Raw genomic sequence first — 17,154 nt, 5'->3', positions numbered from 1 at the left:
ACACAGTGGTTGGAACCAAAGATCTCAAATTTGGACTCATCAGACCAAAGCACAGATTTCCACTGGTCTAATGTCCATTCCTTGTGTTCTTTAGCCCAAACAAGTCTCTTCTGCTTGTTGCCTGTCCTTAGCAGTGGTTTCCCAGCAGCTATTTTACCATGAAGGCCTGCTGCACAAAGTCTCCTCTTAACAGTTGTTGTAGAGATGTGTCTGCTTCTAGAACTCTGTGTGGCATTGACCTAGTCTCTAATCTGAGCTGCTGTCAACCTGCGATTTCTGAGGCTGGTGACTCGGATAAACTTATCCTCAGAAGCAGAGATGACTATTGGTCTTCCTTTCCTGGGGCGGTCCTCATGTGAGCCAGTTTCTTTGTAGTGCTTGATGGTTTTTGTAACTGCACTTGGGGACACTTTCAAAGTTTGCCCAATTTTTCGGACTGACTGACCTTCATTTCTTAAAGTAATGATGGCCACTCGTTTTTCTTTACTTAGCTGTTTTTTTCTTGCCATAATACAAATTCTAACAGTCTATTCAGTAGGACTATCAGCTGTGTATCCACCTGACTTCTGCACAACACAGCTGATGGTCTCAACCCCATTTATAAGGCAAGAAATCCCACTTATTAAACCTGACAGGGCACACCTGTGAAGTGAAAACCAATTCCGGTGACTACCTCTTGAAGCTCATCAAAAGAGAATGCCAAGAGTGTGCAAAGCAGTTATCAAAGCAAAAGGTGGCTACTTTGAAGGACCTAGAATATAAGACATATTTTCAGTTGTTTCACACTTTTTTGTTAAGTATATAATTCCACATGTGTTAATTCATAGTTTTGATGCCTTCAGTGTGAATGTACAATTTTCATAGTCATGAAAATATAGAAAAATCTTTAAATGAGAAGGTGTGTCCAAACTTTTGGTCTGTACTGTATGTTTAACCAAACATATTTAAATCTGAATAATGAGTCTTTTAATTACTCAATTGTTCCATAAGCCTCACAAAAGAATATGGACTTGTGGAATTGAAGTTTATACAAATAACTCATTATACAAACGTGCTGTTTTGTTATAACTATTATGATGAGTGTGTATACGTTATATTGGTTATATACAAAACGTGTACTTTTTTTTATTATTATTATTGCTGTTTAATAAACGAATTTAAAAAAGAAAAAAGATCTGTTCTGGCAGAGAAATAATTTTTCGCTTTTGCATTTTCAGTTTTTCATCCCCTTTTTCCTCTGCTTGTTTTTTGCAGGACGAGTTGAACTTCTCAATTATACCATTCATTTTACCACATAAAATTCCAAGTGGTACGACATGTTTAAAAAAAAATGCAATTCCGCCATTTATTTTGTGGGTTTTGTTTTTACAGAATTCATTGAGCTGTAAAAATTACCTAGAAACATCATAGCTAAGGTCAGTGTGATTGTGAGGATACCAAATATGCATCTATTTTTTTTTTTCTATCTCAATGATTAAAAAACATTCTAAATATTGTGTAAAAATAAATGATTTTTTTTTGCTTTGTGTCGCCATTTTCCAAGACCCATAACATTTTTATTCTTTTTTTTCTGTTGATGGGTCTAAATGTGAAAGTTTGGGTGTTTTTGTGCAATGAGCTGACATATCTATTGATTCCAATTTGGAGTGCAGAAGATGCTTTAAGTTATTACATTGCTTTGCAGGGATGAGGTGACCAAAAAAACACAATTCCGTTTGCATGGATTTATATAGTGTAACCAAGTTGACAAGCACTTTCCAAGTGATGCTAAAATAGCTTGGAAAGCGCTTGATAACCCGCATGTGGAAATGCATGTGAAGAACGCTTCACATCCGCTTGTCCCTGGCAGGAAAAATGCATGTACAATCCGCATGTACAATCCGCATGTACAATCCGAATGCGTTTTTTCTGCCAGGGAGATGCGGAAACGCTCAGGAAAAAATCCTAAGCATTTCTGCATCGTGGGCACATAGCCTTATGGGTAAGCTCACAGCTGTTTGGTTAGCCGCTACCTTCCCACAATCAGCAACCAGCACTTTAGACGCAGCATATTTTCGCTGCATTCTAATGTTGTACTTGTTTTGTCAGTACATGCAGATGCACCGCATGTAATGACATTTCAATTAGTCAAAATCTGTAGTGGAGACTAGCGTCTCCGCTACAGATATTGATGTGCTGCGTCATAAACAAGTACACTGGGCATGGGATTTCTTATAAATGAAATAAAATGAATTAAATAAAAAAATGGCAAGGGCTCCCACGTATTTTTCATAACTAGCAGAGTCAAAGCCGACCACTGGGGGCTGATATTGCTAGCCAGGGAAGGGGCCATTGGCCAAAGATGTTCCCTGGCTATATATAACAGCTCACAGATGTTTGCTTAGCGTTAACTGACTAGGTTACAGGGGGACCCCAGAAAAAAATGTATGTAAGGTCCCCCTATAAAATCTAACCAGCAAAGACCAAACAGACCGCTGTGAGCGGATATTAACAGCCAGGGAAGGGGCCATGGAACCTTGCCCCCTCCCAAGTTAATAATATCAGCCCTCAGTGGTCCCAGAAATGGCGCATCCATAAGATGCGCCACTTCTGGTGCATAGCCTCTCTGTTCCCACTTGCCCTGATGCGGTGGTAAGTGGGGTAATAGGGTTGAGGTTCATGTCCGCCTTGTATTGGCAGCTGACATAAAGCTGCGTCAATAGAGGCGTCAATAAGATGCCCCCAATACTAACCCAGAGGAGCTGAGGAGAATGACTCCTGCAGCGAGCGGGCCTCTGAAACAGCATCTGAAACAACGGATACTGGAAGCCTATGCTAGCATTTCTTCTGCGGTGTTGCTATCAGTGTGTGAAGAGTGGGAGAAGAGGGTTGCATTGACAATCCAACACAATGGGCAGCACTTTGAACACATTTTATAAGTGGTCATAAATTTGTAAAAAACTCATGAAAGAATAAAGTTACATTAAAACCAAGCACACCATTGTTTTTCTTATGAAATTCTCAATAAGTATGTGTCACATGACCCTCTTTCCATTTAAAAAAATAAAGTTGGATCCAAAATGGCTGACTTCAAAATGGCCGTCATGGTCACCACCCATCTGGAAAAGTTTTCCCCCTCCCATATACTATTGTGCCACAAACAGTAAGTTGATATCACCAACCATTCTCATTTAATTTAGGTGTATCCATATAAATGGCTCAACCTGTTTTATGAAATGCTATGAGTACTTTTACATGTTAGGACATCTGACTCTCCAGATGATTATAAGTGGCTTGCATTGACAAGTGTAGATGGGCTTCAAATATTAGTTAGGGTGTGTATTGATCAACAGTGACTGCTGGGTTGGACCATCAACTTCTTATCAAACTTCCACCAGCGATTACATCTGATTTCTCCCAGTTTTTTTTATTCTGCCTAGCTGCTGTAGAAAATTGACAGTGACCTTGAAATGGTTATTCTCTCTTAAAGAGGCCATTATCAGCCAGTCTTGATAAGGGTTGATGGTAATTCCCTGTATTCTGAGTTTGGCTGCCCAGTTTGCTATCACCTTTGTAAGTGCGGTTCCACACAAATTAAAAACGACATTGTTTTTGCAATTTTTGATTCAGGTTTATTATTTCCCAGCCATTTTTATTGAACATTTTCTGGTATTTTCCAATGATACAAATTCACAACAACCATAAGACAATATAGTAAAACATTAAGCCTACCCACCCCTCTCTTAGGAACAAGTCCAATCCAGAGCAATTGTGGAAATTCCAAGTCCAGTCTTGAGAAGTCCTGAATGAATATAGCTAAGAACATCACCCTGTCTATTGAATTAGAGAAACATTACAGCATTTACAAGAACACACAATAGGGACAAATAAAACAGGAGTGAGCGTACTTTGTTGCAATAATATTCGGTGGAGTAGATAGGAGCCATTGCAAGTAACATGCCTAACAGTTGAACAGAAATCCTGAGCAAACTGCACCACTTGTGCAACATTTGTTACCAAAACTTCCTGTATTTTATGTCAAATCTAAACATACCCGGTAAAGATATTTTACTTAACAGCCAAACCAAGTCACAGCCAAGACCCGGTTGAACATATCTCCTTTGCTGATACCTCTTTAGGAAATTCAAAGATACCAATTTCCTCCAATGCCATGACTCTGAGATTTAACATGGCATAGGGGTTATCCAAAGCATACATCCTCGTCTTCTGGACTGCTATAAAGAAATCCGTGTATATTGATAAGTGCTGCCCTCAATAGTATGGCCAGGATGATTTCTTGCTTTTTTCAGGGGTGTCATGATACTTAAAATGTAGCAGCTTGATGAGAACCAATCCCGGTGGCAATGGCTTATCGGGAAGGTGGGGGGAGAGGACTTGGGTGCATAAGAACTTGGAGTGTCCTTTCAACTTTTAATAGAAAACAATGAGGACAGGATTTGTTTGGCCAAAACGTTTCAGGAACCAGGCTTTAAAGAATTCTTCCACATTTCTCCTATCAATCCTCTCAGGTATGCTGACTAAGGAGATATCGGCATCGATTCATTAAGACTGGTGTTGTGTAAGCCAGAATTAATGAATCGGGTTGCTGCAGTAAAATACGCCTAATTCATTAAGAGGCACGCACCCTTAATGTATTAGGCACATCTAATAATTGGCATGCATTCAAATTGGTAGATCTTCAGCAGATAAACTGTGATTTTATCGACTCAACAGCAAAGTGATACATTGCTGGAATCAGGGTCTCTGCCCCTACACCATGCTGCTCTCACATGTGGTAGCAAAAACCTGGGGACAGATTGATTTCCTTTAAACCTGCAGTTGACCCCACCGTCACTTGCAAACATAATATGAATGTTAAAATAGGGTAACATCTTAATTAGGCCTTACAGTGTGGGGCTGCATCTTGAAGCAGGGACCAATTTAGGTAATTTTGTTACTTTTATTAACAGAGATATTGGCTTTTATTCAACATTGAAAACAAAGTTCCGACATATTGTTTGCCACCTATAAAGTATGTACTCAGAAACTGCTAATACTTTGAAGGTCTGGCTATTGTTTTACAGCTTGTTCTATCGAACAAAAACACAGATTTACAATTAGGTACTGCAAAGCTGTCACAAATAAATAGAGAAAATGCCATTATTTCTGTAAGTAAAAGAATACAATTACCAAATTTTAACTACTTTTCTAACTTTTATTAAACTAATAAATGAACATTTTTATGTTTTGGGTGTAAATGTGCCGTAATTATAAATTATTATAATAGTTATTTACTATAAATTTCATATGTCAAATATATAGAATTAGGATATTGTTAAACTAAACTTGGCTATCCACTATCTCACTATTGTTACTGCTGTGTGAGACTTCCTACTTTTGACCTAGGTGATATCACTGTGTGAAGGGAGCCTGCGAGTGTGCAGCATGTAGACACAAGGGACATCAGTTCTGTTATCTGAACATTGGATGTCATTTTGTAAGATGGATTCATGTGTATTATGGAGCAGCAGAAGACAAGAAACAGCAACAGCAACTGATGTATATCCTGTCACACAGCCTTCTCCTCAGTGTGCTGTGGCTGTGGCTTACACCACCAGTGAGAGACTCAGATTCATTTCTTTTGTAGATTAACCCTTTACAAGAATTTGCGTCCTTCTCTTGCAGTTTTAGAAGAAGCTGCTCCCTATTCCATTTTTTTTTATGGGCTGTATTATACACAGGGATATCTCATTACTGATAATAACAAAATTCTGCGTGAAGTAAATCAGGCTCCTGGCAGTAGATGAAGTAAATGTTCGCCTGATTTATGTTCCACTAATTCGCTGCCTATAGGATTATATAGCAGATTAGTTCAAAATGTTTGTGATTTCCTTTTGGTGATGTAATGAGTAAAATAAATATTTAAATTCGTTCTTCATATTCTATACTGCAGCGAGTCAATAGAATGGCAAAACGAACCAAATCCTGCCAAAATACTACTTTGCCATTCTCACAGTATGCTCTCTAATAGTTCCTTCCCTCCCTTAGTAGAAAATCCTATCAGATTTTGTACTCACGCTGCCAAAATGAAAGTAAAAACTTTTGTCCATGGGTTAAGCTAAGTTCTCAAGAGCATATGAAAGAAATCATCTGTTGTATGTTATGAATGGTGGTACATTTTGTCCGTTTTTGACAACTTTATGACACCCGTTTTTACATCCACAATTAAAAAATATAAAATATCTAATCCAGTTTACTATGGAATCTTTTCAATGCATTCATTAAAAGTGGATGCCGTATAGATGGTGTTTGTCTGAAATTCATTTTTTTAGTTCTTGCATTGAAATTTAAAGGCAAGTCTCCTCATCCAAAATCAGAAGAGACTAGCACCTGCTGCATTTTATTTTCTTACACACAGGCAGTTCATTAAAAAAAAAACCCTGAGGTGGGCTACCACTTTGATTAACATAGATCGGAGTGCTGTCTGTGTGTGGTTTATTTTTGCATACAGAGCGTAGACTGAAAACACGCTCATGTGAACTTAGCCCTTGTCTAATATTGAGGCTCAGTCCCATTATCCTTATAAAAGCACTTCTTCCATCAAAGTTTTTCTCCTCTTAATATATTACAATCATATTATATGGCACTGTGTGCTTACAATTGCTCATTTTGTCTTTCTACCCAGCTAATTCTTCTCTTTTCCATTAGGTCACATCACATGATTAAAAACAGGCTAACTGAATCCTTCTAAGTGCTATGTAGAAAAAGGAAGTCTCCCTGCATGAGTCATCCCCCTCTTCAACTCTTGACACAGCTGCTATGCTCCTCCCCCCCTGCCAGGGACTTTGCAATGAAGTAAAATTGTAGTTGTAATGATGACTCATGCAAGGAAAAAAGACTTCCTGCTTCTACAAAGAGCTTAGAAGTATTCAGCTAGTCAGTTTTAATCACGTGATGTCCTACATCTAACAGAAAAGAGAAGAATTTACTGGGTAGAAGGGCAAAATGAGCAATTGTAAGTGCATAGTGGTATGATGTCTGCAATTTATTAAAAATGACACAAATTTTGATTGCAGTGCTTCTTTAGTATGGATGAGTGACAATACCTGACACTGAAAAACACAATAAAGTGGAGATTTATATTGCGGTTTTAGATTAGGCAGGTTAAAACTAGATTACGATGGGAGAAAATTCATCAAAGTTATCACAGTAGCTCCCACAGTGTGACATTTTAGGCATTGTACGTGACCTCTTGGTTGAGTTACTTATATCTTGAGTCAAACTTATAGTGCAAGTGTTTTACACATTGGGCACTTTTATTCTCCTTACACCACCTCTTGATTGGCTTGCTTTACAGAGGAGTTTTTGGAACATTTGGAGCAAAGTTATGGCATATTTTGATTACTAAATTGGTATTAATAATTCTAGTAGAAAGGCAAACATTTTTTATAATCCCAGACAACCCATTATACTGGAAAACTGAACAAATACAATTCAAACACCTGCTACTTTATTCTTTCAAGATAACTCTGCTTTAAAGCTAATAACTTCACATTTATGGACACTCAGTTAAATTTAGTCACGTTTAACACTGTCTTTGACTGACTTAAACATGAAAGTTTTGTGATTTGTAACGATTTCCACATGATTAACATTTCATAGGGCATAAATCGATGGACCATGAGCATATGCTGATAAAAGCAGGGATCAAAAGAATCAATATTATTTGGTACTCTGATCCCAAGGGTGCGTATTCCTTCATGATTTTGTGGTGCTAGCCCTGCTCTCTTCAGGCACATTCCAAGATAAGCATCATCAATTGGAATTAATGGGATGTACTGAGATTCCTTCTGGATAGAGGAGGCCGTGAAGCTGGACATAAGAATGCCTCCACCACCACAGTAGGGGTCATATGAGTCAGCAGGAAAAATCTCTTTCGAGACATAATATTTGCTGTGCTTCTCACGGATTAGAGGCATCCCTTCATTCAGTGCCCCAACAAAGAGATGTCTCTTCATGCCTTTTATTTCTGTACTTTGCAGATATGTTACAACATTTAATGTATGGACAAATACATCATCATCTCCATTAAATATAAATTGAGCACCTGGACACTTCTGTTCAAGCCAATGATGGAAAAGGACTTGCTTCAAGGTTAAATTATAGAAAGAATCTTCAAAATTCCACTGCACAATATCTTCAAATATTTCACTCTCTGTGGACAGCAACTGCATCATCCGTTTTGTTTGCTCTTTATTCCTTGGGACACCACTAAGAAAGACTCTTTTCACTTTTGCACCATTATAAGTCTTTTCTTCTCCCCATGTTCTCCTGATAGCCTCACGGCGCTCAAAATTTCCAGGGGCAGTTTTAATAGCTAGCAAAAGAAAAACATCTTCATTATGAGGTCCACCACACTTCATGGGAGAGTCAAGTAGCAATGGAAAGGCCCTACAATGACGATAAACCAGAAAATCTTTAAAATTTTGTGTTTCGCCATTAAAAGTTGGCATGCTGTAAACAGAAATGTTTTCTGTACATATGACCGGTGGTAATTCTGTAGTGGCTGGATAGTGATAAGTATTAGGCACATCTTCTGAATCTCTTTCATTAGGAATTTTAGGGTTGTTTGATCCAAAAAGGAAGTGCAGTAGAAAGACACCAACTGTTAATCCAAAAATTAGTTGGCAACATTGTTTTATCGTGTTTTTTTTTGAAAGGCTTGGCATCTGAAAAATATACAGAAAAAATATACATTAATATAATAGCATTATCTGTGACAACGGTGTTGTGGTCATTCCACTTAGATCTATGTTCTGCAGTGCAGTAAGGCCCTTTTCATATTTGCCATAGGGTACTGACATTCTAGCACCTGTATTACAGCCTCCATACATGAAGACAGTTACAATAATTAGACCTTTTGTGGGTGTGCTAAACTGAAATATGGGAGGTCGAATAGTAGGGGCGTGTAATAGGATGCTGGCTGGGCACGGTGCCGCGAGTGTGTGAATTGCACCCTACTGCAGGGCGATGAAGGCGATTGTTCATCAGCATTCTGCAGCTGTGTTACCTCCTTCTAACAAAAGGGGGCCGGCCATGTCCTGGTGTGCATTTTTTCTTGAAACCTTGGCTGGTGAGTACCATTGCCTTTTGCTATTTTCTAAAAATTCTGTCTATTGTTCTGGCTATGCTGTCTGTTTTTAATGTTAGAGTAGGGACTCGCAAAACCGTGAGGACCCTTGACGATGGGTTGCAAGCTTACGTATTTTGGCCAAAATATCAACTAATACCTCATATGATATTTTTTGCACTTATTTTATCTGCCAGGGCACGGCCAGGCCCAGTAATGGTGACCTTGTGAGTTGGGGCTTCACAACTCTGCGATGCGGAAAGGGTGCCGGGCATCCCGCCTAGTCGAATAGTAGGGGCGTGTAATAGGATGCTGGCTGGGCACGGTGCCGCGAGTGTGTGAATTGCACCCTACTGCAAGTTTCATCTGTGTGCAGTTTTAGTGCTGGGCAGTCACCCCTCCAGTGAGAGTGGATGAGGGTGATTGTTCATCAGCATTCTGCAGCTGTGTTACCTCCTTCTAACAAAAGGGGGCCGGCCGTGTCCTGGTGTGCATTTTTTCTTGAAACCTTGGCTGGTGAGTACCATTGCCTTTTGCTATTTTCTAGAGGTCGAATTATTGCAGAGATAACACAGACCCAAGAGTAGAAAGTTTAACTAAAAAACAAAGTTATACTTACAACATTATTTGCTGAAAGATCCACCTTTATACCCAAATCTTAAAGATTCTGCATTGCCTGGAGGTGCAGTAGGCATGTTCACGCGTAAAAATTAGATTTACAATACAGCATGACCAGGAAAACTGGTTTACTTGCCCAGTGCCTGCCACATTGACAAGGTAGCTTCTCACACCATACAAAACAATGCATGGTCTGTAGGTAAAAATGTATTTTTTTGTTCTTACCAATTCTCATAAAGGCTACATTATTTGTTATAACTGTACAGACTAATAGTTCTAACATTGTATACTTTTAGTTACAGAACCACAGATGGTGTCCACAGACAAGTTACTGTCTTAGGTCAGTTTCTGTATGAGATTTGTATGTATGTATGCATTCTAACCTGAGCAGTCAGAGAACAGCAGCATACTCATGTACAGAATGAAGAAGGTGAGGTTTTGAGTCAAATTCAGTAGCTGATTATAGGAACAACTAAAGGAGAAATGGAAAAATGGATTTCAGTCGCTTTTCCATTCTACAGTACATGGACATTTTTGTCTGATTTGTCTGGATTTAAGGTACAGGATTTAGGAGCAACTAAAAGAGTCTGGGTGGGAGAGGACATTCCCACAATCCTGCCTAGGGTTTACAGGCCTATTAACAACAGCTGGGATAGCTAAGCAGTGTGGAGTTGTGCTAGGGGCTGAACGGAGATTTGTTTGTTTGATGAACACATTTGGAGCTGTTTGAGCTGCTACGGCTTAGAATACTGACACTGTTGAGGTGGCTATATTTATTTTGCATTTTTTGTACTGAAGAAAGGCTGTTTTAGTTTTTTGAGCTCTGGAGTTTATGATGGACAGTAAACTTTATGCTGTTTTTAATATAAAAACCCTGTGCATGTGTGTATCTAAGTGGCTACTATAGAGCTGAAATCCTACAACACGTTTAATTTTCTCATTACATTCCTTTATTTTTTCACTAACCTCCTGTTTTCTCTGTGCATGTGTAGGGAGTTGGCCCCTAGTCAGCCTACCACCTACCAACTGAATTACACTGTTACTTTAAGAGACAATACTCCCCTCTGATTTGCGTGTATGTGGACTAGTCCTTTCCCCCTGCAGCCTGCTGTGTGTTGGTTGGGACATGGGGCAGTTGGTGGCAGCTGAGCAACGGACGAGGGAGACTCGTGGATGCTGTGACAGACTTTTACCATGGTGAGCCGACTGCTGCCCTTAGAAAGAGACAGGCAAGACAGTAAGTCTGTCCAAACAAAAAATAGTGCCCGTTTACCACAGGATCGATCTCTAGGACGGTGTCAGAAGCAGAAAGGCGCATTGCATATAGAGGGTAATTCTCCCTGAGTGCCTGTAATCTGATGGAGGAAAACTATTCTGTGGTACCAGTGATCCTTCAACATTGAAAGTGGGAACAAAACTTTCCTGGATCTGGAGAGGACGGATTTATTAACCTGAAGGAAGAACTCAACACAACAAACTCTGCTTCATCGCATCAGGACCAAGCAGCAGTTATAACACCTTCTTCTAAGACTACAAACCTGACACCGGTGTCAAACTGTGTTAGGGTTTAGAGCAGGTTTCTCTAGTTAGGGCGCTATAGCATCGCGGCCCAATTATCGGAAGCCAGATAGGAAATAAGCAGAGAGTAGTTGATAGAAATTGTTTTTACAATTTGTATTGTAATTTGCATTGCCTTAGCTGGAGCACGGCTTGTGTGACGCGCTCCAGCTATCTCTTCTTGTAACCACTATTGTATTTATCATTACAAATGTTAGTCTTATTTTCCGGCATATAATCCTCTGTCTCTCAATAAAGCCGGTGTTTTGCTTCTGTCTCCTTGTCTACTGTACCGTATTTGAGACCAGCCCGGCGGTGTCGCTCAGGCACCGTTACACATGTTTGATATGTGCTGTTGTCTCTATCCTCGGAGCGGTGTTCACTCTCTTTGGGTCAACATCTTCGATCATGTGACTGTGCAACCACATGAACGTTTCTCTCCATAGCAATGTTTATATCCTTATGCCCCCTCTTCTTCGATAGTACTAGGATTAAGAGATCTTATCTGTTCATGGGACTATTTATCACTTGATCAGATTTTAGTGTTACATGGTTATAAATCAGTCATATAACCAGGAAATGGGTGGTGATACTATCTGCCGATCACACACCGGTACTACTGGTATTTGGTATTTTTACATAAACCAGATCTGGACCCAATCAAACACCTATTGATAAGGCCTAGAGAAGGTATTTTGATGCCCTAGTTGAGGCTGTCAGCCGGCTCAGAGAAGGTGTAGCACGCTGGCTCCCAGCATTCAATTCTACTCATGTCTTTCAATTGAAGCCCTGACTTCTGGTATTCCTGGTTTAGAGCAACGTCAGCATCGTAATCAGGTCATCTGATCATGCTGCTGGCATAACTTTCCTGCACTGCATAGTTGGTGAATATCGGTAAGGTAAACGTTCCCATGTAGCTGACAAAAAATGAAGATTTATTGTAGTGGAAATATCCACCACAGCCCCCCCTATACAGTTATACAGTATAATCACCACAGTCCCCAGTATAATGTCCTCCACAATCTCCTATACAGTATGATCACCAAAACCACCAGTATGATGTCCCCACAACCCCCTATACAGTATGGTCAAAACAGCCCCCAATATAATGTTCACAACAGCTCCCAGCATAATATCCCCTACATACCCCCTATATATTATGATGTCCCTACGGCCCCCCATTGAGTGGCTAAGTAATATAAGATAAATACTGAAAAAAGCTTATACTCAAATAATCCAGGCTTCTCTTCTCTCTTGTATAGCAGTGAGCTCTGGCCATCACCATATAGTGATGTCATTGCGTCTCTTGATGTTCCCTGCATTGCGCCATCCTCCAACAGGGTACAGGCCAGAAGTAGCCTGTGTCTCGCTGGGGTTAACGATGGAGCAGGGAGATGATTCTAGGTCCTCTGTCCATGTCCTGATGCTCACATGATCGATTGTATTTGCGTCTTATAGAGGGAATACTGGCCACAGGCTGAGAGAGTAGTGTTAATGATTCTCTGACACTGCTCCCCTCTGTGCCTTTTCCCCCCGGCAGTCACTGTGCTGAATGCTGATGGCCAGAGAGAGGCGCTGGGAGGCCACAGGCACAAAAATAGTACAGTGTTTTTTTTTTGTTTAATTGCACCCCCTAGAGAGGCAAGTGGTAGTGCTGTAAGCAAGTTTCTACTCTTGCCTACCCGTCATCCTGGCCCTGCCTATGGGGAATTCTAAAGAGACAAGTTGAGCATCTCTCTCCATCCGGCATCCAGGCTGTAAAAGAGGTCATTCTTGAAGAATGGAAAAAGATTTTAATTTGATTAGAACTGAAGATTTTGTAATAAAAGTTACGTTACTTTCATGTTATGGGTTAAAAAAATGTTCTTTGAAACTCAATTCTTGAGTTCAGTAAGATATTAATTAAAATAAGTATTGAACACGTCACTAATTTTCGAATTAAATTTATTTCTAAAGGTGCTATTGACATGAAATTCTCACCAGATGTCGATAACAACCCATCCAATTCACACAAGCAAAGAAATCAAACCATAGATGGCCATAAATTAAGTTATGTGCAATAATGAGAAATGACTCGGGGAAAAAGTATTGAACACACTTACTGAAATTTAATTAATACTTCATACAAAAGCCTTTGTTGGTGAGGACAGCTTCCAGATGCATCCTATATGGAGAAACTAGTTGCATGCATTGCTCAGGTGTGATTTTGTCCCATTCTTCCAGACAAACACTCTTCAAATCCTAAAAGTTCAGTGAGCTCCTTTTTTGAACTCTGAGCTTTAGTTCCTTCCATACATTTTCTATTGGATTTAGGTCAAGTGATTGGCTGGGCCATTATAGCAGCTTTATTTTCTTTCTTTGATACGAATTGAGAGTTTCCTTGGCTGTGTGTTGCTGAAATGTCCATCCTCTTTTCATCTTCATCATCCTGGTAGATGTCAGCAGATTTTTATCCAAAATGGCTTAGTACATTTGTCCATTTATCCTTCTTTCAATTATATTGAATTTGCCAGTGCTGCATGCTGAAAAACAGCCCCACTCTATGATATTCCTACCTCCAAACTTCACTATTGGTATGATGTTTTTGGGGTGATATGCAGTGCCTTTTTGCCTCCAAACATGCTGTGTATTATGGTTTTACCATGTGACAGCATTACATTCTCCAATATATCCTTGTACGTGGTAGCATTCATATTTCCATCAATTCTATGCAGAGGGCCAATGGCAGATGCAGAAAAGCAGCCCCAAACCATGACATTGCGATCACTATGTTTCACTGTAGGTGTTTGGTACCTTACATCATTACGTTTTCAAATTTAGCGGTATATATAGTGCTTGCCATTACTGCCACACAGAATGAACGTGGATTCATCTGACCACAACACATTAGAGCAATCTGTCTCTTTCTATAGGCTGTGTTCTTTGGCAAACTCAAGTTGGACCTTCCGATTCTTTGCAGATATGAAAGGCTTCTTGACTGGAACTCTTGCATTCAATCCTACTGCTATCAGCCATCACACCTCCGTTTGGCGACTCACTTTGACCCCATATTCTACGTTCATTTAGTGTGAAATCTGTACAGAATTTTTATTGATAACAGATACTGACTTTTTCTTAATAATGTGATTAACTCTGGAGGAAGTTTTCCATGGTCGTCCACTTCTCGGTTTGTCAGCTGTTCCATAACCTTCTTTTTCTTTCTTTAATATACGTGACACTTGACTCTGAGAACAGTTGAATTCCATTGCTACCTCTTTTTGGCTTTTGCCTGACTTCACGTTCAGAATAATAAACAATGCTTTAACCTAAAAAGACACACATAAAAAACAATTTAGGCAAAATTCGACTACCCATGTCAAAATATGCAAAACATTTAACCCAGCAAATGTTGAAAACTAACACATAAAGAAATAAAACAATGTCAAACACAATTATTGTCCTTATAGCGGACAACCATTTGCTTGTGGTTTACTAAAATCACCAGGAAAATGGCATCACAACAATCAGACAGAAGTAATCACACTTTTAAAAAAATGCAAAACATTTGGTCGCCACTCATACTATAGATACATATATAGTAAGATAGCCACCGGATAGGTCCTTGAGGGGAGATATGTATCATCGAGGTTGGTAGCTTCGGTAATGTAAACCAGGGAAAGCATGCTCCAGCACACGTAGTGCTGAGAGGGTTAATAGGGCGTGCCAAGGTCTTGTTTTACGAGCAGTCATAAAAGATGGGAGGGAATGGCTGCTCACATATCCCCACCCCAGGGCGTTGTTTTGTAAATAAAATGGAGACCGAGAGTCTCATTCAGTGTCTGTGGCTGGAGATGTGGAGACCTCCAGCGTGTTTGTGCTAAAGGATACTGACCTTAAGCGGGCGAACCCGCACTATTGTATGGACTATATTTTTTCTGTTTTGTTACTCTGTGCCGGACAAGGCTGTGTTTTGTTTACTTCTAAAATGCAGTTTATGAAGTTATAATAAACCTGCATTGGACATTTTAAAGAAAGCGCTTCCTGTGCCTACCTCCAAAGCAGCTGAGTGAGTGAAACCCTACAAAATGTATATATACACACTTATCAAAAAAATAAAGGGAACACTCAAATAACACATCCTAGATCTGAATGAATGAAATATTCTCATTGAATACTTTGTTCTGTACAAAGTTGAATGTGCTGATAATAAAATCACACAAAAATCATCAATGGAAATCAAATTTATTAACCAATGGAAGCCTGGATTTGGAGTCACCCCCAAAATTAAAGTGTAAAAACAAACTACAGGCTGATCCAACTTTGATGTAATGTCCTTAAAACAAGTCAAAATGAGGCTCAGTATTGTGTGTGGCCTCCACGTGCCTGTATGACCTCCCTACAATGCCTGGGCATGCTCCTGATGAGGTTGCGGATGGTGTCCTGTGGGATCTCCTCCCAGACCTGGACTAAAGCATCCGCCAACTCCTGGACAGTCTGTGGTGCAACGTGACGTCGGTGGATGGAGCGAGACATGATGCCCCAGATGTGCTCAATTGGATTCAGGTCTGGGGAACAGGCGGGCCAGTCCATAGCTTCAATGCCTTCATCTTGCAGGAACTGTGGACACACTACAGCCACATGAGGTTTGGCATTGTCCTGCATTAGGAGGAACCCAGGGCCAACCGCACGAGCATATGGTCTCACAAGGGGTCTGAGGATCTCATCTCGGTACCTAATGGCAGTCAGGCTAACCCTGGCGAGCACATGGAGGGCTGTGCGGCCCTCCAAAGAAATGCCATCCCACACCATTACTGACCCACTGCCAAACCGGTCATGCTGAAGGATGTTCCAGGCAGCAGATCGCTCTCCATGGCATCTCCAGACTCTGTCACGTCTGTCACATGTGCTCAGTATGAATCTGCTTTCATCTGTGAAGAACACAGGGCGCCAGTGGCGACTTTGCCAATCCTGGGGTTCTGTGGCAAATGCTAAGTGTACTGCACGGTGTTAGGCTGTGAGCACAACCCCCATCTGTGGACGTCGGGCCCTCATACCACCCTCATGGAGTCGGTTTCTAACCGTTTGTGCAGACACATGCACATTTGTGGCCTGCTGGAGGTCATTTTGCAGGGCTCTGGCAGTGCTCCTCCTTTTCCTCCTTGCACAAAGGCGGATGTAGCGGTCCTGCTGCTGGGTTGTTGCCCTCCTACGGCCCCCTCCACGTCTCCTGGTGTACTGGCCAGTCTCCTGGTAGCGCCTCCAGCCTCTGGACACTATGCTGAAAGACACAGCAAACCCTCTTGCCACAGCTCGCATTGATGTGCCATCCTGAATGAGCTGCACTACCTGAGCAACTTCTGTGGGTTGTAGAGTCTGTCTCATGCTACCACGAGTGTGAAAGCACAAGCAACATTCAAAAGTGACCAAAACATCAGTCAGAAAGCATTGGTACTGAGATGTGGTCTGTGGTGCCCACCTGCAGAACCACTCCTTTATTGAGGGTGTCTTGATAATTGGCAATAATTTCCATCTATTGTCTATTCCATTTACACAACAGCATGTGAAATTGATTGTCAATCAGTGTTGCTTCCTAAGTGGACAGTTTGGTTTTACAGAAGTTTGATTTACTTGGAGTTATATTCTGTAGTTTAAGTGTTCCCTTTATTTTGTTGAGCAGTGTGTATATATATATATATATATATATATATATATACATATATATACATATACAGGGTGGTCCAAAAGTAGGTGGCCAGTAAATAATAACATTTATTTTGATTTATATATAAAATTATATTTACTAACACAAGCATAACATTGACAATTACATTTTATTCTGAAATAATACAAAAGCCCTTAAATTTTATCAACGCAGGTGCTCAAACTGTTTT

General features: G+C 40.3%; 1 protein-coding gene across 4 annotated transcripts in view; it reads right to left on the bottom strand.

Moving 5' to 3' along the window:
* Positions 1-3,611: 3,611 nt before the first annotated feature.
* Positions 3,612-17,154, bottom strand: part of LOC141177147 (N-acetyllactosaminide beta-1,3-N-acetylglucosaminyltransferase 3-like) — a 189,161-nt gene continuing 175,618 nt past the window's right edge. For 3 of the 4 annotated variants that reach the window (XM_073660439.1, XM_073660440.1, XM_073660441.1), the window contains one exon: positions 3,612-8,708. In XM_073660439.1, the coding sequence (XP_073516540.1) occupies positions 7,545-8,708 (1,164 nt within the window). In that variant the 3' untranslated portion in view covers positions 3,612-7,544. Of the gene's footprint in view, positions 8,709-13,422; positions 14,590-17,154 lie in introns of those variants that run through there. The other variant, XR_012254120.1, reaches the window with a different exon arrangement.

This window comes from Phyllobates terribilis, unplaced genomic scaffold (genome assembly GCF_046119375.1).
Source record: "Phyllobates terribilis strain yellow unplaced genomic scaffold, ASM4611937v1 Scaffold_1__5_contigs__length_1240528914, whole genome shotgun sequence".
Taxonomy (NCBI): Eukaryota; Metazoa; Chordata; class Amphibia; order Anura; family Dendrobatidae; genus Phyllobates; species Phyllobates terribilis.
Note: the sequence above shows the minus strand (reverse complement) of the source record. Positions and strands in the feature narration are given on the sequence as shown.